General features: G+C 33.5%; 1 protein-coding gene across 1 annotated transcript; it reads right to left on the bottom strand.

Moving 5' to 3' along the window:
• Window positions 1-1421: 1421 nt before the first annotated feature.
• On the bottom strand, window positions 1422-26189 carry LOC132550313 (receptor-type tyrosine-protein phosphatase gamma-like). Its single transcript, XM_060214359.1, has 23 exons — window positions 26105-26189; window positions 25100-25174; window positions 16389-16598; window positions 13927-14190; window positions 13415-13549; window positions 12754-12888; window positions 11616-11750; window positions 11254-11388; window positions 9899-9913; window positions 8261-8508; window positions 7935-8022; window positions 7612-7685; window positions 7383-7419; window positions 7099-7196; window positions 6059-6190; window positions 5372-5527; window positions 4715-4846; window positions 4166-4259; window positions 3782-3846; window positions 3017-3151; window positions 2554-2705; window positions 1793-1928; window positions 1422-1493 (listed from the first exon to the last, which is right to left on the bottom strand). The coding sequence occupies exons 1-23, from the start codon at window positions 26187-26189 to the stop codon at window positions 1422-1424; spliced, it is 2808 nt and encodes a 935-aa protein (XP_060070342.1).
• Between the last annotated feature and the right edge of the window lie 1085 nt (window positions 26190-27274).

Here is a 27274-nt window from a genome sequence, read left to right as displayed (position 1 = left end):
TAATGTTGATATATCATAACATTGTTACAATTGTCCTGAGACATTCTAGCATTATGAAATACAATATAGCACAATATGTATTTAATATAGTACAATAAGGAAGCAACATAATACAATATTGATACATTACAGTACGATAAGTATACAACAGAGTACACATGTATAATGACCTGTAAACTATTAGAATACTGATGAGTTATAAGCTAAACCTGATATCAATGGCAAATTAGGCAAATTTAATACTTCGTGTAAATTAAGTATTTTTTTTTTATATTTACTACCGTTCAAGTCAAACAGACATTTCAAAAGTTTGTAACCCTGAAGAAGTGATTGTAATGGAATAAACTTTGGTCTAGTAGTGTACCTACCTTACTTTCTTCATTGTCTCGGAATTGTTTTCCCGGATTCCAATTGGCTGTGACAGAGTTTACTAAATACACTATGGTAACCAACTGAATGAATTTTTGTTCTAGAAAGTATATGTGGTTTAAACTTTAAAAAGCACAAATACTGAACGAAGCTATACAAATGTTATCTTGACAAGTCAAAGCAATATCTGTTGTAAAGTGTACATATCTTTCATTTAAACACCACACCACTACCAACACTAGTAAGGGAGCGTTCTGTGTATATTTTAACTGTATCACATTATCCTCAATGGATGATACCATTTCCTGCGAGACATTTTCCGGTCACAATATAAGTCGGGAAATAGACTTTGTTGAATTGTTGTAAACCTCACACATTAATAGAGATCCAGCATTTAACTACCTTGACGAACTATAACTTTTGAATGGACTCTGGGGTATAAATTTTATACCTACAATGAGTCATTGTAATTGATAGCGGTATAGTATATACTGGGCATAATGACATATTGGGCACAATGAAGAGTACTCTTTATTGACAGGTTCATCAAAACTGAAAACACAATAAACTTCTTCAAGGTCTTCACACTGTAACAAGACGTACATGTATTGTAATTTTTTTTCTATTCCTTCAAAACAAATGGTTTTAGAATCCGCATTTGATGCAATACGCATGTGTTGTTCGTAATGTCACGGTTACTTGTGTCATGATAAATGCTGATAGCTATAAATTTTCAACATAATAACCTGTTTGTTTTTATACAAAGTACAATATTTATAAAAATATCTAATATTATGACAACGGCTTTCGAATAACGTCATTAATATAATACTATCATAACAAAACGTATATCAGTCATACATATATTTTTCACTTTTACAGACACAACTAGACTAAACACGTAATCATGACGTAACACTCGGTTAAGTACACAACATATCCACCATCTTTGGTTGCCAAGGTTGGTCTGCTGGATTAGATACCGGTATCTTATAATGTAAATCAGCACGAATTTCATTGTTAATGTTTTACCGGAAGCGAATAATCCGCCATCAATCGTTAGCGTAAATGCTTGCTGTTTCCATATGTTCTTTCATCACATTGTAGCAAAACTGGTACTGTTCCTAGTAAATAGAAAACGTATTTAGATATGTCATTTCATATCTTGACAAGATGTTAGCCAATATATTTCAAAGCATAAAAGAGCATATGAACATTTACAATTGTAAACAGGGATTGTAAAGCTATATTGACAGCTTAATGATATGAAACATAGTACTTTTTATAATGTTACAATTTTATAGAAAATTGCATTCAATAATATCATGAAACGAAACTATTTTTAACTAGTTGTTGCATTAGGATAACATGGTGTTTTCAGATCTGTACAATGTTACGTATATATTTTAAAGAGAGAAATCACCTTATCAGACAGACACTGCGGTCTTCGTATCTGAATTTGTCGGACCGCCGCCATGATGTCTATGTCACCGTCAACCTCCAGACGTTCCATCACGTTACACAGAACACACAACAGACCACTGTCTGTGGCGCCATCACTATAGGAATAAGTATAAGGATGAAATTACATAGTCATATATTACGTAAGAATACTGTAAACGTTATGACGAAACAATGATAAATCGTTAGGGCTTTACCTTAAGTGTAAATGGTATTGAAAAAAGGACTAGTTTCAGAGATGTCATGACTAGACAAGTGATTTTAGGAACTATTGAAACGGATGTGCCGTAGATGACAGATGAATTAAATTGTGTATGCCGTATGAAATATAGATATGTGTTGAAGGAACAGAGCATGTTTCCGAAGCACCATATTCGGAGTTATTCTTAAATTCTATCGACAATTTTTTTATATTGATTCGGATAGAGAGCTATCCAGAAAGAGGATGGGGTGGGTGAGGGAAAGGCGGATTTCAGCATTCAAACTTCAAATATAAATGATGATTGTGAAAAACATTGTCATTTTCACATGCAGTACAGGATTTATTAAACTGACACATGTTACAGTGCATGCTTTGTAAAACATGCATTTGTAAGCAGAGTTCCCTTAACAGATTATAAATGCATACATAAGTGTATATATTCTGAAAATTTAACTGACTACGTGGTCTGAGACCTATGTTATAGCCTCACAGAATCTTTTGTTCCTGTATAAAATACTCACGGACAGGCTAGGACAATTGTTGATGACACACTGCTTTTTAAGGTAAGGACATGTTGAATTAATTCCAACATCGACTTCATAGAGGGAAGTGAACCTTTGCCCTTCCAAGATGATGTTTCGTGAACGGTTACAACAGTTTCGGTCGTAGTTCTCTGTAAAAAGGTGGGATACAGATAATAAAATGTAGATAGTAATTAAATGATGCATCAAGGTTTACAAATATGTACTTAAATATAGACAATTGCTGACAATTTTGACCCGATGGACATTTTTTTTTTTTTTTACAATTTTCTTCTCGAAATAACAGAGACTTTATACTACACGACTAGTACTTTAACAATTACTACTATGATACCAATATATTTAGCGTTTTACACAGTAACGATTTGTTTTACATCTACAGTCAATGTAAGAGAAGAATTATCTTCTTTTTCAGTGAATATTCAAATATTGTAAAAATCACCTTGTCATGAAGTGAAAGCTTCCGTTCCACCAAAAGATCTGAATCCAATGCTTTGGACTGACTTTTGTCATACTGAACAGTGAAGTCCCCAAACGTTTCAAGATGTGTTGTATCCGTAGGCCAGGGTTTGCCATCCTTTAACACATTAAACACCATGTTCAACAAACTAACTGTTGTATTGGTAGAGTGTCAGAAATGAATGGATCTCAATGGATTCGACTCATTTTATTTCAAAATATCATTGATTGTTGAATTCAAACTAGGCATCAACATAAAGTATGTTAGAATGTTTTTAAGACTTTTTTTTTTATTGTAATTTTGTTAAATACGAAATCAGATGCATAATTTGTACTTGTGGTGTGCCAATGGACACTACAACCTCAGCTGACTGCTGTGACACCATGGACCAGAAGTCACCGACTGTGTTGCTTAGAGGGTGTTGTGTCAGGATATATCCATGCGGATCTCTATAACTCTGAGGGACCATGAAAATGTTTTAAAAATTACCGATGATCTTTAAACATGTATGCGACTAATCAATCAAAGACTAATGTAATGTAATGTGATAATCTTATTCTTCGTCAGTTTTCGGTCTGTTATTTATAAGAAAACAATATGGAATTTTTAATACATTATGTTTTACATTTGTACTTTACTTTAACATCTTCGCCTTCATCAATATTTTTTTTTCATTTATTTGTATGATGTTGAACAATCGAACAATATTGAATAACCATAATTTGCCAAATGTGTCAATGACATTACCGGTATATTAACAGCGTTGATATAGTTCGATTCAGCAGATGTTAGATATATTCGGTATTTCTCCACTGTAAAAGCAAACCATATAGTCATCCATAATATATCTATTACTGAAATACAATAGATAATCTTATTTGGTGCTTATATTCATGTATCCATGCAGCTTACTCAATTGCAGTTGATCGTTACTCCCCCAGCTTCTCTACTATATGCATGAAGGTTTGTTGCAAACCTCGATGACTAAAATCGACTAGTAGAGTTTTCCCCTTTAAATTTAACGATTGTGCAAAACAATACAAAGCGTATCACATTTGATTAAAATTAGAATAAGATACAGTATGATTAATGAAGTAAGATTTGTCATTAGTCTATCATAAAATACCTTACCTGCTGGTATAGCTATGTCCTTGTTCTTCTGTTTGTTACTTCTGGAAAGGGCAGTCTCTTTTACCTTATAATTAGGTTTGTTTTTCTCCAAAACCTGTATGTTTATAAGTCTTAATGACTGACTGTGCATACAAGGAAATACATGGTATCAAGTGATTAAAAGGACATTGCTGGCTATTTTAAAGAGTTAATCATTTACTAGGTTTTCTATTGATACTCAGAAACACAAACGAATTTTAATCAGATTACTAAAACTCAGACTTTCACTGATATCACCGAGTCATTGTCTGTCCGGTTCAAAATTTGGTTGTGAATTTCGGTATAAAAAATTAGGGGTCATTCAAAAGTTGTTAACATTGCATATCTGCAGCCAAATTTCTGTAAATATGATGTCATTCATTATATTTGAATTTTGAACTAAAATATTACTGTTACAAATACATCTACATGTTCAGTTCTCACATTTAACAAATTTCGAATTATATATATAATACTATTGCAGAATTACCTAATCTTGTCCATCCTTTTCCTGTTCATAATAACACTTACTTTGAACTGTGCTTCGACTTTGCCTTCAGCAAAAAGACTGAGGACTTTCTTGCTGAATTTAGAACCTGTCATACTCTCAGATACAACTGTAAGGCCCTCGGCGAGAACTTCGTGCAGGACTTTGTACTGATTCTGTAATTCATGTAACGATTTACTGTGATATCATACTTTCTAAAATTTTGTACTTGTTCTGTAATTGATGAAATGCTTTCATTTGATATTTTATAACTAAGCCATTTTTACTTTTTACAAATTGTGTTATGCAGCTTACCTAAAACTAGTTAGTTATTGATACTCTTGATGCCAGTGTGACTATATATATATATATATATATATATACAAGATCTTCAGTTAGCATTTCAAACGAGATTTTATAAAATGAGCCATGCCCAGAAAAAATCGAGAAGAGATTAAAAACAAAATCAGATATAATGAAAACTAATTTAGGATACAATTGTTAAATTAAGGTACATTCTGACAAGCTTACAAATCAGAGGCGGTGATTTGGTTGAGCTTTTGTGAATTCATTATGTCACGCCATTGTTCATAACATCACAATCAATTTCTGAATGGCGTAGCCATTGAGGAATGCTCCAGGGTATAGTACACTGGTGACATGCAAATGTAGTAAATGTTTAAGTCCTATTTCTTATTTACCAATGTTTGAATCATGTTCATTCTATCCTTCCGCATTCTGTTAGTGTAAGCAAACACGTCGATTTTGTCGTTGTTTTCCCCTTCCTTCAACAAGGCGTCTAGTCCTATGTATGTTCCTGTTCTGCCGATGCCAGCACTGTGAAAATTTAGACTAAACTGGTAATAAAGGTTTACACAGAGGATTAAACGAATGTCGCTATAGTTATGTTATATTTCACATTTGCAAGATATGACACTGAATAACAAGGCTGTCATGTGATATAAAGACTATAGAAATATATTGATCTGATTTATCACTAAATGCTATTGCTTGTTACCTGCAGTGTACAATTATTGGCCCAGTTAGGTCTGTTTGACCAGATTGTACCCATCTGTGGAACTGAAGTAATTCGAATGCTTCCGGCACACCGTGGTCGGGCCATTTGGTAAAGTGGTATTGTGTTATCTGTCTCCTTGCATTGGTCTTGAGAAAAAGTATGAAAGGCTGCTTTACGATTCAGAAAATTAATAATACTTGTATTTCCGGTTTAAATACCACTACATGATATAACTTGTGGTAATTTTAAAATGAAGCTCTATTTAATGTACCTATGCATTCTATGTATACATTTTTTATATAATATAAAGTATTTTTACTCTGAACTGATGTTTTGAAATGTTTTTCTGATGGATTTCCTTATAAATTACCTGTTTGTTCTTCACCGAGAGATTTCTGATAGTATGGAATGCGTATGTCACTTCCTCCTGTAACGTCACTTGATAGAGTCCGAGCTGTAGAGCTTCTCCGTCATTTCTAGCCCAGTAGTTACAGCACTTTTTCTAATGAAAATAGAATTCTTTGAATTAGAATTAAAATGTCTAAAATGACATAGCAATACCTTATCATTTTGTATTGCGTTAGGGGATTTTATGCTGAAAATCTGAGCGCTGTCGGTAAAGTTCGGACACACTTTCGTTATAGACTTTCGTGAACCGTCATTCGCCATAAATATAGATTCCAACTTCCTTCCTGAATTATAGAACTTTATTTCTTGCCCTGTGTTACCTGCCTAAAACAATTCGTACAATTTAACTGTTCAATATTGGAAATGTAAATATTTACAAAATAGGACCAAATAATATAGCAATCACATAACATCAAGTGAGTTAAGAACATGTTCCTACGTTACTGCAAAAAGACATTGTGATTGGTTCGTTTCTCCATATGGAAACATTGTATAGAGATCAGCTCTGGTAGGACACATTTTTGACATGCATTGGATTTATGACTAACTTTCATGTGAAATCACATTTATTTGAAATAATTATGTTTTATTATCTCGTGTGTCAATTAAACCATTGGGAGATTATAAAAAATCTCTGACAGCAATTTTTCTCCCTTTTTCAGGAATTCTTATTTCTAAAACGATTTTTTAACGAATCCGAAGAAGATGGCGATAACACAAATAACTGGAAAAGATGAAACTAAGTACGCAGATTCAGAAGTCTTATTTTTCTTTTGTGGATCCCTAATATCGCTCTGATTTACTTCTTTTTACAAAAGCATTTTCGTTGTTTTTATCCACTTGCGCAGTCATGATTGTTTTGGATAGATGTGCGCTGTAAATTTGTGTCCCTAATGTGAAATAATACCGGCATATTAGAAGTAAAGCCACGAGGTTGACAAAATGACCTCTTAATGGTTTGCGATGCCAATTCCAAAGCACCACTCTACTACTGTTATTTACCTTTCCAAGTTCTACAAGATTTGCTAACATGACAATCTTTCCAGATTCATTCTGCCATGCCATTCTCCAGAAATCCTCCAAAGTCGTCTCTTTTGGACCTATTCATTACAATATACAAGGTAATCGATCAAATTTTGTTTCGATAAAAAAGTTGTTTGTTTTCGAAATGAAAATATATTCATATCGCAAACTAATTGAAAAGGACGTAGATAACACAATTTCAAAGTTTTTTAAAAATGAAAATAGCACGTAACTATGGATATATAATTAGGAAAATGTCTTACCTTGAGTTGCGATGTATGCCTTCACACCCTTTGTATCCTGTAATATAATTAAGTCATCGATTCAAAGTAATGAGAATTTCAAACAATTACAAAATCGACACTATTTGCCCCGAGATGAAAAACAAATACTGTTATTATATTGATCCAGTGCAGATACACGTATAGCATTACATTTCAGCGGTAAATTATTTATGTCTTAAACTTATAGCAGGTTTTTACAGCTGTCTACCTCTATGTAGTTAGCATTGATGTAGTCACTGCAGCTTTCCTTTTCTTTACGTAGGATTACTCTCGAGTGGTCATCTGAAATGATACAAAAATCTTCTCTTATTTTGAAAATGTTAATAACATTGTTATACTTTTGAACATATTCATTGATGTTTCAACTAAAACAATCTTAGCAGTATTTTGACATCATATTCTTTTTCTCTTTACTTCCTGATGCCTTTGTTGTTGCATTTGGTATGTTTATTAAAACAAATTAATTACACAGTCCACTTGATGATATTTTTCACGAGATAATACGGTAACGGATTTAAAAGATATACTCACATGCAAACGTCGTTTTGAATCTGTTCATGATAACATTTTCAGGCGCCTTGGAAGTATCGTGTGGATGGACCAAACCGTGTGGTAAATTCTGTAAAAAGAATATTAGAACATTTCGTTTTATTAATTCTTATCATTAAACCACAGAGGACTGTTGTATTGTCAATTCATTTTGTTTACAATATGGAGAGTGGCCTTGACACATCAATTTCACGTGGTTTGCCAGATAATTTGATATTAATTGTATCGTTATTAACCTAATTGACACGTGTTTGATTGATATTTAGTGATAAATGTATCTTTAATTTACTTATTGGGCACGTGTTTACCTGATATTCAGTATCAAATGCGTCGTCATTTTGCTTTTTCGCAATGATTTTATGTAAATCTGTCACTTTCAGCTTTGTATCTTCAATGACAGGACTCCGTGTCGGATTGTTGACGTAAATGACCTCATCGTCTTCTCCATCCACTTCCTGTGTATCATCCTGTTGTTTATGTTGCACTTTATGTTGGTTTTCACTATCACATGCCAGCTCCACACCCAAAGACGCAGTATTGACGTATATACTTTCGTCTGTGTGAACCAGTTATAAAGTAATTTTAAATAAGATTAAAAATGCAAAATGTTTTTTTAAATCCTGTCAAAGTTGTTCTAATAGTCAAGAAAATTTTAGCAATAACATCATACGGTTACTATTCCTGCTGCTCACTCATATATTCCTTGTACTATTTTATCCACCCTCGTACAGACTCGTAAGGTATGTTCAGACAAATGATTCCATAAATGATAATTGTATAATGATAACAAAATGATATATATAAAGATATCTTATTTATGCTATACCACTGTAAAAAGGCCTTTGTACATGAGAAGAAACAAGATGTATTTAATAGATATTCAACTATACGTTGTACAAAAGTGTTAAAACCTAGCTAATCTAACGAATCATCAATCAACAGAAAACATTTAATATAATAAAGACGACATATTTATGTTTCGTACTTTAAAACACAATTCAATAGTGTACGTCATGATGTACAAATTGTGTATCTAACTGAGCATATTACATACAAACCTTTCTTTTTATCGATTATAAGAGTTTCTGGCCTTTTTCTTTTTGACATGAAATCGTTTCCCTTGGATAAGGTCTGCCGCCTTCTCCTTTCACAGGCAATGATGTCATATTACAATACAACATATTATTTTTTTTGTTATATGATTGCTATACATGCATTAAGATAAAATATAAAACTAAACATATATGTCCATTCGATTAATCTACAGTTTAGTATTGATACACAAAGGGAACAAAATTTCTTACTAATGGCTATTCAAAGCTATGTCAATCTATCAAACAACCTGGTGTACATCAAAAGTATTTCAATTTTAAGGTTGTGAGTCAAACTGTGTTAACAATGAACAAAGCGGCAAGTGAGGATAATCTTTAATATTTCCAACAGAGATTTGATTTACCGCAACCCATTGAGAAGTGCATGCACATAAGTATGATCGGAAAGTACTTTTAATAATAAAGGACATTTATATTTATGTAAAATGTAAATTGTAAATAGCTTACTTAATCAGTATCAGTGTGACGATAATAGTTATGATGATTATAGCGACAGCTGCACACACTCCACCAATAATGCCAGCCAACTGTGAATCGACTTAGCGGCGAAAGATAACAAAATATTTCTTAAAACGATCAAAATATCACTTCTTATATGATATCCTTAAACAATACAGATGAATCTATACATGCTAGATAATATTGGAAAATGCGAGAAATAAGTTACATACAAGATACAATGGCACAAGCCGATGTCATTTATTGAAATATTAAACATCGTATCTTGATAGAAAATGATATCATGTCAAGTACAAATAAAAATGGAATATAAACGAATACTATCATGCAATTTTTAAAGTTGTGTGCTAAAATGTGCCTATTGTATTGACTCACCTCCGTTATCATCCACTGAAAAAGTATGTAAATGTATTAAATTACAAACGTCAATGAAATAACGATATAAAAGTCTTAATGGCAGTCTGAAAAGGGTTGTTCATAATGCCATTTATTAATACCATTATTGTCAACACATATTATGAAGTTAATATATATATTGAAATAGTTTTGTTTTGAAGAACAAGGACACAGTTTTATCAAACCCTAAGTTATCAATTACATTCAGAAAATGATAAAGTGTGCGTTAAGATAAATTTATTTTAGTAATAAATCATAAATACATGACAGCTACTAGCTTGAAGCAGCATTTACATTTTTCCAACTCGCACAGCAAAGTAATATTTTAATCATTTTTCATGTTTACCAAAAATGATTGCAAGGTAAGACAATACCTTGAGCACATGTCGGCCCTGTCCAGCCAACGTCACATCCTGTCACGTTACATAACCCGGTAAATCTGTTACATCCTGGTATTGTACAGTGACATATCTGATCACAGTTACTGCCAAATGTGCTGATGTTGCACGCTGATTGGGTAAATAAAACTCCATTATAAACAACTTCTCCAGTAAAATGCTACAGAGAAAATAACATCAGAACAGAATAGAAGTTGTCTTATATATACATATTTGGCTAATGAAATTATGTGAGCGGCTTCCTGAATTAAAACTAAAAAAAAATAAAATTAGAATTAAACACCTTATTAGAAATGACACATTATTATCTACCTTTGTTACAAGTTGAACTTTGCCATCCGACTTCACATCCGGATACGATACAGTTACCGTTCATAGCGTCACATCCGGGAGTTGCGCAGTTGCAGGTATATCTACAGTCTTTGCCATATTTACCGACGCCGCATGCTATTATTCAAAAGTGATGAATGATGTATACATGCTAAAATATTTATTTTTGTATAGCATTACTATGGTGTAACCTCACTGAATTTAGTTGTGTATTAAAAGCTCATGAGCTGACAACGGAGTAGAAGTAGGGTAAGTACTGTAAACCAATAGGCGAAATAAAAATTGAAAATAATAGATATAACTACTTAATGACATAAAGTTTGCGTTCTGAATTTAAATACGCTTTCAGTTTGAATTACGTTTAACGTTATGTATCTTAAACTGTTAACGGCAATACAAACGTTAGCACAAAACTATATGTAGGACGGATCAAAACATTCCGCTTACACTTACACATCTTGTTAACATTGGAGAAATGGAATATTGGAATACAGCATATAGTCGAATTAAGCTTCAATGTAAATGTAAATTTGGTATTTTATACGATAATAAGCTTTTGAGTCTTATACAGTGACGAATTTCAGATTGCAAGGAATGCAGTATTACCTCGATCACAAGATGGCCCATTCCATCCAGCGATACAACCTGGATAGGTACATATTCCATAAAATCTGTCACACCCAGGAAAAGCACAATGGCATGTATGTTTACAATCCATACCAAAGTGTTCTCCTGAACAAGCTGAAATGGAGCAATAGTAAGCCTGTAAATAGTGAATGAGGAAAATACTGGTTTTCCCAATGGAAATACCTAACATAGATGATAAAAGGAAAACTACATATAATGAAAATGTTTATTTAATATACTTATCGACATATTTGTTTAAGGTATTAATGAGCTATTCCTGTTTGTTAAGAGTGGTCTTTCCCCATGGCTTTACCATGGCTATCTGGTGCTAAACAATTTACCGTGATTACAAGCCAACCCTGTCCATCCGGCTGCACATCCTGGCTCATTACAGATGCCATGGACATGGTTACATCCCAATTTAGCGCAGTGACATGTCTGTAAGCAGTTCCTGCCAAATGTGCCAGGCCCGCATGCTAAATTACAATTAAAGAAAATTATGAATATGATTAAATATCATAATTCTATCAATATGTAATAGCTTTTAAATGTCAGTAAGGATACAGTAGGTATCATTCAATGATTGACCAAAAGACACACAAGTAAGAGAAGCATTAGTTTAGTACCTTATTCTTCTAAAAATAGAAACTCTCATATCCTTCTCATCAATGTTAATCAGCTTGATAACAGGTCCACTCAGTAGCTTTCACTTGTCTTAAATCAGTCCGAAATGTTCACTCAGTTGAAAGTTTCACATCAATGTCTATCACTTACGTACACACGTGATTATGTTAAGGTGTAACGTACTCACTATAGGATTTGAATGCAGCATGTCTATGGTAGGAAAGGTCAAACTCATGTTTTACATAATTTGAGTTGTATATTTACATCAAAGAACGATGTAGAGGAATGTATCAGAAATACCTGCATTGTTACACATCATAACTATATTTCCTATTTTATCCAAAATAAATAATCTCTCAGAGACTTAATCTTGTGTAAAATGCTGCCGATATCAATGCACTTAAAGATGAAGAGTAAGATAATAATGATAATAGTCGTTGTGGAAGATATAACAACACTGATTACAAAGAAAATATATCTACGAATGGTTAAAATATGAGGTTATGGATTGGCCTATTCTGGTGCTGATTGGTGTTCCTGGCAAAACCAATATGAATACCATTCGAATAATAAATTAATGAATGAATGGATTAATACATATGTAGATAATTTATAATAATTCAACATTCATAGTTTACGTTATATGAACTTTCATATTAGCCTCGAAACCATTGTTCATGTCTTAACATGTATACTGTCCTTAACCCCGAGCTGCAGGACCCAAACCGGACAATGTACACTACGGTGCGTAATTAAAATATTTTTAAAAAAATCTAAACATCATCAAACGACAAGAAGAAATAAGATTAGTTTTCACGTCATCCACAGGGCAGTGAAAAATATGATATATTTTACCAGAATCACAGGCATTCCCTTTCCAACCTGCTTTACATCCTGGTACTGTACAAGTTCCTGATGTTTTATTACACCCTGGTATTAAGCAATGACACGTATATCTGCAGTCAACTCCAAATAAGCCAGGCCCACATTCTGATTCATGAAAGAAAAATAAAAACAAATTTTCAGTAATTCAAACAAATGTTTGATTCTGTTGATTGCTGCCTAACAATTTTGTTATCGATCACTTTGTTTGACATCGGCATGCTGTAAAATAGATTAATGCCAAAGATCAAAATACATGTTAAAACTAGCATCATTCCAAGATTGTACAGACGGCTGACAAGTGAACAACGTCTTTCAATACAAACCTAGAATAAGATAGAGTTAAACAAGGAAGGAAACTGGATCATACGTCTACTTCGTCCTTCTAGGACTCGTCAGTGATGCTTAGGGCTTATATTTTGAAAGCTTTGAAGCGACTAAAAAGTAAATTTGATCAAAGAAAATGTCAGAATTCAGGCGGAGAGATGCATTGGCTCCAGGATTCGATAAATTTTGTAATATTCAGATATGTGATAATTAAAAAAAACGATAAGTTGATAAGAATATTATGAATCCTGTGATTTCTTCATGTTTAATCAACACATGTTTGTAACAAAATCATTATTAAATTCACCGTCAGAGCAGGTTTGTCCGGTCCATCCACTCTGACATCCAGTGACGTCACACAGGCCGGTGTCCGGATCACATCCACCCACACCACAGTAACATCTTTTATCACAGCCAAGTCCAAACCTATTTATTGGACATCCTAATAAAGTAAAGAAGTAGATACATTCATCTTTAATAAATGCTTTTAGGCAGGCTATTTTTCATTGCTCTGATTTTCATTTTCATCGGTACATAAACGTGACATATATTTTCTTTAACTATATGCAATATAAATGTATTCAACAACGACATATACCCCATCTGGTTAACTTACATTCGAGTCCAAACCTATTTATTGGACATCCTAGTAAAAAAGCATTAAAGTTTTTTGTTTAAAAATATCCAACTACAGATGTCTTTCATTTCATTTCAGATTGGAAGGTTTTATTTCTGTATTGTTATTCAAGACACATGATGTCTTACTACATGCTTACCGACAATAAAACAAAATAAGGTCTGTAAGAGTTGAATAATTACCAAACACCTGCACCTCACACAGCTCTACAACAGCATTTGTTGACGAGTAGTATCTATGGTTCTTGGGTTCGTTATCTGCGGGACGTTTGTTGAAGAATATGACATATCGTCCGTCAACGATACAGGGACGAGATTGGTTAAAGGATGGAAGAAGATCAGGATCCTTGATGTCGTCATGGTAACAAAGATGCCATGTATCTCGTTGATCGTGTAAAACAGTCGTGTTGGAAACATAGATATAGAATCCAGACAGCCGAAAGGGATCTGAAAGGTATTTATTTCACACAAGTAAAAATTTATGAGCAGCGTGAAAAAATATCATAACTGAACTGTAATGAAGTACTTCATTGTGATATCATCTATTTCCATACGACAACAATAGATATACAGTATACGTAGGAATCATCCTATAACGAAAGTGTAGCAATGTAACGGTCAGCTGATATATACACATGCATGAATGTTTTACCTAAAATATACACTTATCTCTAAATCAAAATTTCCTAATAGTCCAACGATATGTCTAATGATATTCCGACACAGTTGATGGCATAAATGAATCTATTTAATTTTCCGTCTGTAGCTTTTGAAAAGGAACTCGTTTTGAGAAATTTTCAAGGCCTTTAGATTGGTATGAGAGGGAAAGTATGACTCGATATCTGTACGATTTTTTTTATTTGAATGGATATCTTGTACAACTAGGTATAGCGATACATGCGAGGCAGTGACAAGTGTTTTGGCGTGTATTTTAAGGGGGCACCGGACATATGCACCCAGGCCGAATGATTAGAAAAAGACATCTGTTTTGATGAATGTCACATTCCCTTGACCAGAGGTACAGTTGGAATCTCACTACATGCTAACTAAGGTAAGGGTTAAGGTATTAAACATAAAGCACTTTCATATTGAAATATGTATGTACAATTATCTATATTGTCAACATAAATAACAAACATTTGATGACCATCACTTATATACTACAGACGGAGGTGGTAATAACTGGACGTAGCAAGGTCTAGACATCGGACGGTACACATATCGTCATAAACAGTAATCACCAGGAGAACATAGAAAGAAAGATACAGCTTGAGGTGGTGAAGAGGGTAGAAACGTAACAATTGAGTGGAATGTTCCCTCCTGTCCCTCTAGATTTTATTTACATTGCTCTGGCATATTTCCCTGGTGCTACTGGCACGACACAGTCAATCCTATCAACATCGAAAAGCAAGGAAAAACTTGAACTCGACAATAACAGAAAAAGAAAAAAAAACCTTTATAGCAACGACATAGAAAATATGTATTATCGGAATTCAGGGGGCCTTTAAATATTTCATTTTCACAAACTAACAAAGATGTTTCCAGCCATAATTTCAGTGGTATAACTATGCAACAGACCATGGAGAGGACAGGCGAGTGCTCTAATTTGGAGTACTGTCCATCTGGAGGACTCGTGGGGCAGGCAGAAATTGAATTGAGCAAAAGGGTTGCGGGGCTTGGATTGCCACCACTCTGTATGCACGGAGGACTTATAGTCTATCTCTTAGATACCAGGAGTTTAAAACATTCGGTCAGGTAGTATGTGATGGAAACGGAGAACCCCTTGTGGTCATATTATTGCAATTTTTTTAGATAATAGTTTTAGACTATATCAGTTTAAAACTATGAATGATTTAAACCAATCTCTTTATATTGTTAAAAATAAAAGATACACAAAAACTATTATTATTCAAAATTAAGGAACTGTTATTAAGATTGTTAATTAATTTTAATACGAAAAAAAGAGAAAACGACACGCAGTAAATACACGTACACAAGAGACGTATCAATAATCAAATATATTTCCGCTTGCATATTTATTATTTTACATTCACATACAAGGCCTACACAACAATTCTGCTTAATTTGACGAGTTCCTATCAGAGCCTGTGCATTTCCCCCAACGACTAGTTATTCATAAAAATGATATTATATGTGAATTTATTTAAGACACTTTCTATTGTAATATTTCGGCATTTATAGGAGTTTTTACAAACATAGTGGGGAAGGAGGGTGCCATGCATGTATGCAAGAATACTTTCCTTTAATATTTCATCAAGATGATCCAATCATTACTTCAGTATGGAACGACATGTAATCTAAATTTATTATGATAAAACTATATATAAACTGACTTATTCAAGTAGGTTTCACACTATTCAAAATTGAGAATACACTACGCTACAACTGTAACAATCTACACAGGGTAAGTATTGCCTTTTTTTACTCCATTCATCGGAAAATCATTTGATACATAATTTATTTCAATTAGTACAGAAGGTAGTCTTGATATCATGCATAAATATACTTACTTATATCCGATATACAATATTTTGCAATCGCAATCGCTTCATTTTGATAATCTCTGAAGTCTTACATTGAATAGATACAAAAAATGCAACTATTCTTCCATTATCATTACTTACATAGTTCTCTGTATGTGACATTTATAGATTTTATCCTTGACATATGTTGAAGATCAACCTCCCACCAGGCCTCACGAGATCTTTTCGGGTTAGTAGAGCTACAGCTTCCTCCATCAACATCTTTCCCTATCACACCGTCTACTGCCTTGTCAGCACCCCATCCACTATAAACAGTACTTTGTGATGCTGGCTTTCCTTGGGCGATATTGTCTATCAAACCACAATAAAACAAACATAACAGTTGTTACACATAGCATTGTATATATTGTTCGTCTTCCGCGTATAAAGGGCAGCTAAAGCTACCGCAAAGAAGATGTAAATGAAAGAGATGTCTCATTATATACATTTCTGTATATTGAGGAGATCGATATTTTGTGTCCAATCTACTAACTGAAAGGTAATGTGCAAGAATAGTGAAAACATACATCCATAATTCATTCTTTACACATGTCATTGGTTATTCAATCTTTCGTTCTCTTGATTGTCTTATGGTGAAAAGGACTTAATGCTTATACTTCAGTGTTAATTATTTATACTGACCGTGTCAACCTTTCCCTTCAAAAGGACCTTGCGCTAATACGTATAACCCTTGAACGATGTTTAAACATCGAGCGATGTAATCTTTCGACTGGCAGCAGTTTATCAAACCTAATGCAATAGTATACTTCATCTTAGTTCCAACTTCATGTACATTTAGATTTTCCTTACAACACGCATTTTTCCTTTGTCTTCCTTGTATACTGAACTATCGTCTGGGATATGGTTCGGTAATGCCAGTATGTTGCCTTATTTTATTGTACCAGTTTTCCTTAAATATTTCTACCAAGTAATATCAGTGAATAAAGACTATGGTTCTGTTACTGCCGGTATTTTCAAAATTGATGTCGATCAGTCGTTTATTATTCCGAAATGAACATGGACATTGCGATTTGCAGGGACTATCGTCGTGCGTTATGAACCGGTTAAATGATACAGTTTGATTTTATTTGGCTCTTCTGTATCTAATTCTAGATTACTAAAGACAGGTGTTATTATGTGTCATTTGCTCTTTCCTTAAAGATTACATGTGGTACATAGTGCTGGTAGACTTCAGTTACAAGGGAACACCTTCTAATCTCTTAGAATTCAACAATTTAGGGCTATGGTATCACTGACCAATTCTAAAATGACGTATGATGCATTTTTATTCTGTATTTGGTTATGCTTAGACCTCCTGTTTGTTGATATCAATTTGTTTTGTTTGTTAGAGTTTTAATGTTCTCGTGAAAAAAAGATGTCCTATGGTAAAAATGCTTGGCTAGCTCACTACCGAAAGAAATATTGACATTTTCAAGAAAAATATATATGCTCATCACCGACTTAGATATTAGTACGTAAGTGGTGATATATCATGCCTTTTTATTTTTATTTTATTGTTGTCTTAACTCACATTTTTCCTTACACAATAAAAAGAGGTAGATCACAGTGGACACAGTGATACACCATCCCTATCTTTCCTTTCATTTCCTTTTACATGTCTGTCAAGTCCTTGCTATTTTTAGCGTCTGGTCTGTATTTTTAGCTAATTAAGAATATTGTGTGCAGATGAACGTGACAGTCAGCACCTATACCGCGCTATGCCAGTAATAAGTTAACTGGACGGTGAATTCACTTGGATAAGATAGCAGTTAAGAGAGAAACTGTAATCAATTATATACAAAAATATTTTCTTACTAACGCACTGCGTTAATAAATCAGTAGTTTTATTATGTGTATCTGCGCATTATTTAGCCGTCGATGTTTGCACAATACTAAAGCGTTACAACAGTCCAAATCCATTTCGGGCCTTTAATGCAGGGGCGTATATGGACAACACCTTATCTCAAACCGAATAGTGTGTTTAATGAAAGCTCTGATTGGTCGAATCTCTTGCGATCCCTATCTGTACACTGAGACAATTTTTTGCGACATTTTGTAATGTGGAAAAGCAATTTGAGTGGGGTCAGCTGACCGAGCCTCGGTCCAGAAAAAGTGATAGGGTACATTATAGGTACTGAGAGAGCAGTTACTCGGGGAGAAAAGAATGCAAATGATGGGGACATTCGAGGGGAACTTCTCATATCACCTATCAGGAAAATGTCGACAGAGGGTCGGGCCATTCAAGTGGCGTTTTTATATCGCCATATCTCTAAGAGGATGGTAATAGGCGTTCTGATACCATCGTACCAAAATATTGTCCTCATAGGACTGGGACTATGAGGAGGTGTTCTGATACCATCACACCAAAATAGTGTCCACAAAGGCTGAGTGCACTGAGGGGCTGTTTTGATACCAGCGTACCAAGGTGGTGCCCAAGGGATATTTTAATACCACCGTACCAAGATGATATCCACAGAGACGAGGGCACGGAGGGGGTTTTCTCATACAATCTTAACAATGTTGTGGCAGAGAATTGTGCACTGTGGGGTGTTATGAAACCACCGTACCACGATAAAAGATAATGATAAGGGTACTGGGAGTGTTATACCACCGTACCAAGGTTTTTTTTTCTACTAGGAGGGAGGGGCTGTATTCTTATACGGCCTTACCAAGGTGGTGCTCATATAGGATAGACCACAGGCGGGTTGTTCTGATCACATAGACATGATAAAGGTCACATTCCTCTGATGACATATACATCTACACTATTCAAATGAAAAGGGTAAATCTCTGGAATGTTATCTCAGTAGCCATACTCGACCCGTAAACAGCCGACATTGCCTATATTATTAACCCAACCAATGTAATGCTGTAAAACTCGAAATAAAGGCATTTTATTTTGACATACAACTTTGTCACAAAAATTGACGAAATGTTATTGTTCATGTACGAAACACACACAAGTGATATGCACATTCTAATAGAAATTAATATGAGTAGAGTTAATCCAAATAGAAATTTATATTTGATTACAGTTAATTCAAATAATAAATTAAGCTGAGTCGTGCAGCCGTTCTGTCCTTCTACAACGCACAATTGATGTAAAGGGTAACAAGTACTGATACCTAGAAATTAAAATATAATTGACAGAAATTGACTTCAAAATATTGATGGGAAGCTACAATAACACCATATATCAGGATCTTATTTCCGTCGAACGGCAAATACTTGCGATTCAAGATTCCTTCCATATATAACATCACCAGGTTAACGACATGATTATGACTGTAAGTTATAACAGTTATTATATTAAAAACTAATCATGTATGATATTAAATAGTTTTTATAGGATCAGATTATTGATGGTAAATTTTGATACTTACATGATGACGAAACAGAATTAGGAAGAACAGCAACACATACTATGATAGTCAAATAAATCATCCTTTGTTTGTTATTGTAGTGGTTCATGATGAACTGAAAAAAAAATTCCCCTGACTTCACTTTCCTCTACACCAGGAAGTTTGTTACCGAGGAGAGATAAGAGATTAGTTGTGTAGCGTAAATACTTGTTATCGTTGTAGAGATATACAAGAAAGGTAAAACACTAAGTCATACTGAACCTAACCGATGTAACTTTAGTACAAACTTCTATGCGACAGAGTATTGAATTAAATACATGTGTATCAATGGGTATAAAACTATATGTAAATAGATAAAACATGATTTATAACCTATGTGATTTATCGATTTGTAGGATGTGTAAATCCAGCTTGAAAGTTAAAACAAAATATTTGGTTAACAACATCACATATCTATACAAATGCTCTCTTGAAAAGCTATCAAAGTGGGATCGGTATAATATCGGAGTTGGTTATTTTACAATACACATGTACGTTGCTAACAGTATGTTATATTGTTAGTAATATATTGTTTGTTACATATCTTGTCAATCGAGATATGGTTCTACCTGCTAAAATAACCTTTTGAAATGAAATAATATGTATTGGTATGATATTCTGTATGTTGAGTTATGAATAATTGAGTGATATTATAAACCAGAAGTGTTTAAATAAAGGGGATATAAGAAACAAGAAATGGCTCTAAAACAGATTTAATAAGTTTAATACATCTTGAATATTGTTTGTTAAATAATCCCAAATACTGATAAGTATATATCCTGAACAGATGTTACTATCTATAAGAATTCAGATGCATTGCTTTCCTCGACGACAGGAATATTCCCCAAAAGAGCTGATACACCAGAACAGAAAAAAATCAAATTATAAATTGTGTGTTAAAAATTGGGTTAAAATGGAGCATAGATATTAACCTTGAGACTGCATGCCTTCAACTTTAACGTAAAGCGCACTATGTGTTTATGGTGATTAAGGGATAACATTCAATGCAAGTTGTTCGTGCTTTATTTGATATGTTTCCAGTTCGAAAAATCGCCAATAGCAAATAGTAATGTATAGTATTTATTATAAATCTGAAAAAACCTGTAGGGTTCGAAATCGTGGGGAAATAAGACTTAAACTCGGTCTTAAGTTCCGTTATCTGTAATATTTTGACCTAAGTATACCTATATAAAACATACTTTGCTATTCGCTTACCTGTTTTCTCATCCAAAATATGAACAAAACAATTATAATACCCGTGATTTATTAAAAAGCACGAAGAGTATAAGACCAGTAATAAGGTATTAAACCAGACAATAGAAAATGAACAAATTGATAAACTAAACGATATGTGAATTTGCACGAGAGTAGTATTGTTTAATGTAAACTTCATTGAATAGAATAGCAAACTTTACATTGTCAAGAAATGAATACTTGAACAATTTTCATTTTTAAGACTAATACAAATTTTAAATGGTTTCCGTGTAAATCTCTCCTTTGTTCTCAATTAGCTCTTTTGTTATAGAATTTTGGTTTCAATAAGAATTTCACTCGCTTTTTGGTATTTTCTTTTTGTTTATCAAATAATATAAAATATTACACATATGAAATTAAGATTTTTTTTAATGATTTTAATCGGTATGTGTAACAGACACTACCAGCAGACTTGTTGACATGTCAATAAATTAAGACGTCATAAGAAGATACTTATATTTATACCTAACTAAACGACGGCTATTTTCTGTCTACTTGAGTACGTAACTGCTGGTGAATGATATATACCCTTCAGGTTGATATCACTTCATTGGTAGACTTCGGTATCAGGTACAAAATCCTCGAGATGGTTTAATTAGTTTCCACAAAAACAAATATTTTATAACTATTATCATTTGCTTAAAAAAGAAACATTTAGATCGTAATCCAACTTTGGTTCGTGACTTTAAAGAAATTAGATGACAAAAAGTTTCCTTTTGAAAGTTTCTTTTTTCTATTATATCATTATATTTCCTTTAAACCTTCAAATCTTTCTTTTTCCCCATTGAGTTAATTGTAATATCCTAAAAGTTCTTTTTTAAAATATCTCTAAGTAGTGTGAAACATTTTCCTATCAAAAGTCTCTCAAGAAATATCTGGCTTTTCTCTCCACTGTATTGTTATCCCCATATCCAACCGATATTTAATGTGAAAGCGAAAGAGAAAACGAAATCTGCTTCTGAATGTTACACATTGTTTTGATGATTTCTTATGAACAGATTTCATTGAGTCTTCCCACCACGTTATCTGATAGAATTACCACAAGGGAAATAGATCATTATAAATGACATGTTTCTCTAAAGAGTTCCTAAGTAGTCGACTTTGTGCTCGGTTTGTTACCATACATAACATATCAAAGGGGTATTTTCTATCCATTAAGAAAGATGTAAGAGAGAAAGTGAGCCGAGGTTTCTTTTGACGCGTGGAATGTTGTTAACAACAGATTACTGTCATTACGATATCATTTTCCATTTTCTTTTGTGACATGCGGTTGGACATGTTCGGTGTCTGGAAGCTCCTTTGTTGTTAGCATTTTTCTCATTTGGGAATGTGACTTGATATACGTGATTGACAAGGATTTACAAGGCCCCTGGTCTCCTTGTACATTTACAGGTGTCTTTCTTTAGTAGATAGATGTTTTGCACTCGTTTGATAGGTTTTTACTCTGCATTACACTTCTGTTAATATATTGTTATCAACTGATTTGTTTTTGTACATTTATCTATCCTAACAACGTTAGGATAGTGGTTAAGTTGTTGATGTTGTTTATAGAAGTGTCGTCCAGGTGTTGACGTGTTTGACGGAACGCATATTTAGCTGTAAAATCCTTAAAACATGTTATATCACAAACATGTTTGATTCAATAAAGGACAAAAACATATAGCATATTGCTATATCAGTTGAAGCCTGAGCAAATTTAGGTTTTAGATGTTATCTTACCGGTCTCTCCACAATCACGACTTTTCTTTGGTGACTTATCAATGTGTTTAGCTGCATTTTCCACAAAGTATTTGTTTAGTGTCAATAGTTGACATTACTGTGACAAGGTAATCTGTTGTTCTTGCATTAAATTATACTTATCACTAAAAATATCCTTCTGGAGTAGAATAAGTATCGTCCAGGCAAAATCAGAAATCTGAATACTCTATTTCAAGTTTTCTCTTTACTCTTTGATATCATTCCGAAAATGATTTTATTTATTGAAGCAGAAGACACCTTATCCCTCCGTAACACCGGATCTTATTCCTTGTAATTATTCATAAGCCTGGAATCTAAGGACATGGCGGTATTTTATATTGATTTAGGAAACGGTTGTTGTTATTGAACTTGTTTTGATTTGAAGAACGTAACAATACTAACATGAAAAGACGAATATTTAAATGGCGAGTAGTGCAGTTAATGAAACAGAAGATGCTAACCCTTTCGGAACATCTGGTCTCAATCATTAGCTTTGTAGTTTCTAAATCACAACAGGTCATATGACTGTATCGTCGATGAAATGCAATATTTCTGGAAGAATATAGACCGATTCTTCAAATATTGCAAACCTATCATATGTCTATATCTAAAAGTAGAAAAAAAAGTGATCGTTCAAATTTTTGAGACAACTCCAGTAGTCAAAGTTTCATAGCTGAATAGATCTTTGAGTCTTTATCGTGTGAAATAGTAAAGGCTGTTTTGTTAATATGTATGAAGTAAGGGGATAGGTAATATATGTAGGAAACGATATCGGAACGAAAAGGAGAATGTAGATACAGCAACACATGTAATTGATGCTCTTCTGAAATTGTCGGGTGTATGAAAATCAAGAAACGTATTGAATTACGAGGTAAGTGCATCTCTCAATCGTTATTTTGTCATCACATTCGAAAGCACTTCTTATCACTTACGGGTCCTAGAAGGATAGAACAGGTGTATGATGCATTTTAAGTCATTATTAGGCTTTACCAGATTTTACATTTTTATTAAAAGGACCTATTCGTTTTTGTGTATCTTGTACAATCTTCAATTACTTTTATGAATCCTATTGAAAAATAAATAATGATAAAAATCTTAAGCATTTCATGGATTAGTTAAATGCTGAAATGGACAGAGATTAGACAACATCAGAAGAGAACGGAAACTTTTTGCTATTGAAATGATGCAAACATTTGCCTAATTTTAAAATTAAACGCCTTATCAAAAATACAAATTGATCCTAAATCACATTGTTATTAACCTGTATCACGAGCTGAACTTTCCCATCCGACATCACATCTGGGTACGATACAGTTACTGCTCGAAACGTCACATCCGGGAGTTGCGCAGTTACATGTATATCTACAGTCTCTGCCATATTTACCAACGCCGCATGCTATTATTCAAAAGTGATGAATGATGTATACTTGCTAAAATATTTTCTTTTTGTATAGCATTACTATGGTGTAACCTGACTGAATTTAGTAGTATCTTACCTGCTCATTAACTCCCAACGGAGTAGAATTATGGTAAATAATATAAACTAATTAGCGATAGTGATAGGCATTAAGTTGGCGTTATTGGCATAATGCTTTATGATAGCCTTTTGGATTTAAAGCTCCGTTTAACTTTAATTACGTTTGACATTATGTATCTAAACGACAATATCAAAATTAGCACGAAACTTAGACATCGTAGACATCCAGGGCGGATCAAAGCATTCTCTTTTAAACATCTTTTTAAAATTGGAGAACTGGAATACTAGAATACAGAATATAGTAAGCTTAAGCTTCAATATAAAAAAATGTGAATTTTGTATGTGATACGAGAATACAGTGACGGATAGACTTCATTCAGATTTACAGTATTACCTTGATCACAAGACGGCCCCTTCCATCCAGTGATACAAGCTGGATGGGTACATGTTCCATTGGATCTGTTACACTCAGCAATAGCACAGTGACATATAAGTTTACAGTCCTAACCAAAGTGTCCTTCAGAACAAGCTGAAATGGAACAACAGTACGTCTGTTATTGCCGATAGAAACATTAATAATCAGTAGCAAACTGGTTTTCCCAATGGAAATACGTAACATAGATAAAATAGATACTTGCAATGGTATTGTATTATACTGTTAGGGATATTTAGGGTTACTGTGTAGTGTTTTTGTGAAATATTAATGAGGGATTAATGTGAGTATTGTGTGGTGTTAATGTGTCATACTGATGTGATACGTGCAGTGTTATTGTGTCATATTAAAGAGATTTTTTTAACGTAATTGCTGTGCGCTGTGTGATGTATATATATATTATCCTTAATATTTGTTGAAGATCAACACCCCACCAGGTCCCATGAGATCCTTCCGTGTTAGTTGAGCTATAGCTTCCTCCAGTAATTTCTTTCCCTATCATCTATCATACCGTCTACTGCCTTGTTAGCACCCCATCTGTCATGAGTAATATTTTGTGATGCTGACTTTCCTTGGGCAATATCGTCTATGAAAAACAATAGAACAAGCATAACAATCGTTGCACATGACATTGCCTATATTGCTCGATAGGTAATGTATTTTTTAGAAAATAAGTCCTTTCCGTATATAGGATCCCATTTTTGCGAAAACACACATCCATATTTCTTACTTGAAATATGTCATTTGTTACTTACTACACCTTTCTTTACTAATTTGTTCATTAAAGATTTGTACTACCTAAAAGAATTGAACAAAAAAAAAAAAAAAACAAACAATTTGTCTGTTCGGAAACTGGGAAATGATAAAAGTACCTTCTTCAATTTTATCATTTAACTGACCGTATCAGCCAGATAACATTGATTATTTCCCTTCAAAACGATCATATGCTATCATGTACATCCCTTGAACGATGTTTAAACTTCGAGCGATGGAATCCCTAGACTAACAACAGGTTATAAAACCCCATGAAATATTACTTTTTATCTTAAAACTGTTAGCATGTAAATACACTTTTTTAATTGATGTTCTTGTATATTATTCTAGATTTACAGTCAAATTGTGGAAGTGAGTAGCAGTTGAGCACTACCTCCTTGTGAGAGCCAGCCCTCTATCAAGTGAGAAAAAGAAACCTATTTCTGACTTTTTTTCAAAAGTGATGCCGATCAGTTGACCGAAATGAAAAATATGGAGATTGAAAGAATGGTGATGGCTATATAAGAATGTAGTGCGCTATGAATGCATCATGTTATCTTGAATATATTGAAAAAAAATGCCAGGACAGCATTATAAACAAAGTGCTTAAAAAAAACAAAATAACAACTTACGGTAAACCCAGTTGGATTATGCCTGTTCAACACTTCTCAAATACTTTATCTACTTTCACTTGATGTACGATGTGTATTGTACATAAAAACAAACAACAACAAAAATACTATCATGGCAACTAAGTAAATACCTATGGCATTGCTATAATCACCTGAAGATGGCCGCAAGGCTTGAAAACGTTGGTTTTTTTGGTGATTTGGAATAGTAGTTGCCATGTTCATTTTTTGTTTTTATATTTATACATATATATATATATATTTAAAACCTCGTAGGTTTCATACAATTTAGGCCTCAATATTTACAAAATACAGGTAGTACAAACTGCTGATGAGCTAAAGTTCCAGAGGATTGCCGGAACCTTCATGACATGTTTTTATTTCTTTGAATAGTTCAGAATATACACGTGCTCGAAGACATTCCTGTGAAGCTATTTAGTGTTGAAAATTATTGAATTTTAGTGCACCTTCCAATTTTACTTCTTTTCTGGACAACATTTTTGATTTTCTACAGTCATCACTTAAATTTCAATACTCTAGCTCTAGGACTTAAACATCGATGACGAGTCCTAGAAGGGTCGAAACAGCTGCATGATGTAGTTTAAATAACTATTTGGTTATGGTTGGATCTTCGACTTATCTAATGAACATAAGAAGTTCGGTTTTAATGTCCACGTAAAGACTAAGGTCAAATCAAAACAGTGTCCTCAGATGATGGGGCCATTTAAGGGGTATTTTGATATCTTTATAGCAATGTGGTGTTCACATTGGATGGGGCCATTCAAAGGGTGTTTAGATATCAACACATAGGGAGTGGTGGTTTGGCAATCTTATTTCAAGGATTTTTCCAGTAAGTAGAATTACCAGGCTAACAACATAATTATGATTGTAAGTTATGACAATTATTATATAAAAAAAGATTATGTATGATATAAATAGAATGAAATTATATTGGTTTCATAAATGATAATACATTTTGATACTTGCATGACGAAGAAACAAAATTTGGAAGAAATGCAACACATCCTACGAAAATTAAATTAAACATCCAATATTTGTTACTGTTATGTTTCATGTTGGACTGAAAGACAAAAAAAGCCTCTGATCTCGCCCTCCTCTATAGCAGGAAGTTTGTGACCGAGGATAGTTAAGAGATCAGTTGTGTAAATATTTGCCACCACTGTAGATATAAGCACGGGCGGTGAACAGTATATCATACCTAAACAAACCGACGTTACGTAGTACAAAATTTTATGTGACAGAACAATAATGAATCTAACATTATCTATAAACGTTGTGAATAG

The sequence above is a fragment of the Ylistrum balloti genome, unplaced genomic scaffold (assembly GCF_031769215.1).
Source record: "Ylistrum balloti isolate Yb309-2 unplaced genomic scaffold, AGI_CSIRO_Ybal_v1 Utg370120, whole genome shotgun sequence".
NCBI lineage: Eukaryota > Metazoa > Mollusca > Bivalvia > Pectinida > Pectinidae > Ylistrum > Ylistrum balloti.
The sequence above is the reverse complement of the archived record's forward strand: the minus strand, read 5'-3'. Positions and strand labels throughout refer to the sequence as shown.

What these genes read in the sequence shown, in the direction of transcription:
- LOC132550313 (XM_060214359.1), bottom strand. Translation starts at nt 26,189, where the DNA reads ATGGCAACTACTATTCCAAATCACCAAAAAAACCAACGTTTTCAAGCC. An exon ending in TGATTATAGCAATGCCATAG is followed by an intron (nt 25,175 to 26,104) that starts GTATTTACTTAG and finishes TGTTTTTCATAG; the next exon opens with ACGATATTGCCCAAGGAAAG. An exon ending in ACAATTGTCCTAGCCTGTCC is followed by an intron (nt 1,929 to 2,553) that starts GTGAGTATTTTA and finishes TTATTCCTATAG; the next exon opens with TGATGGCGCCACAGACAGTG.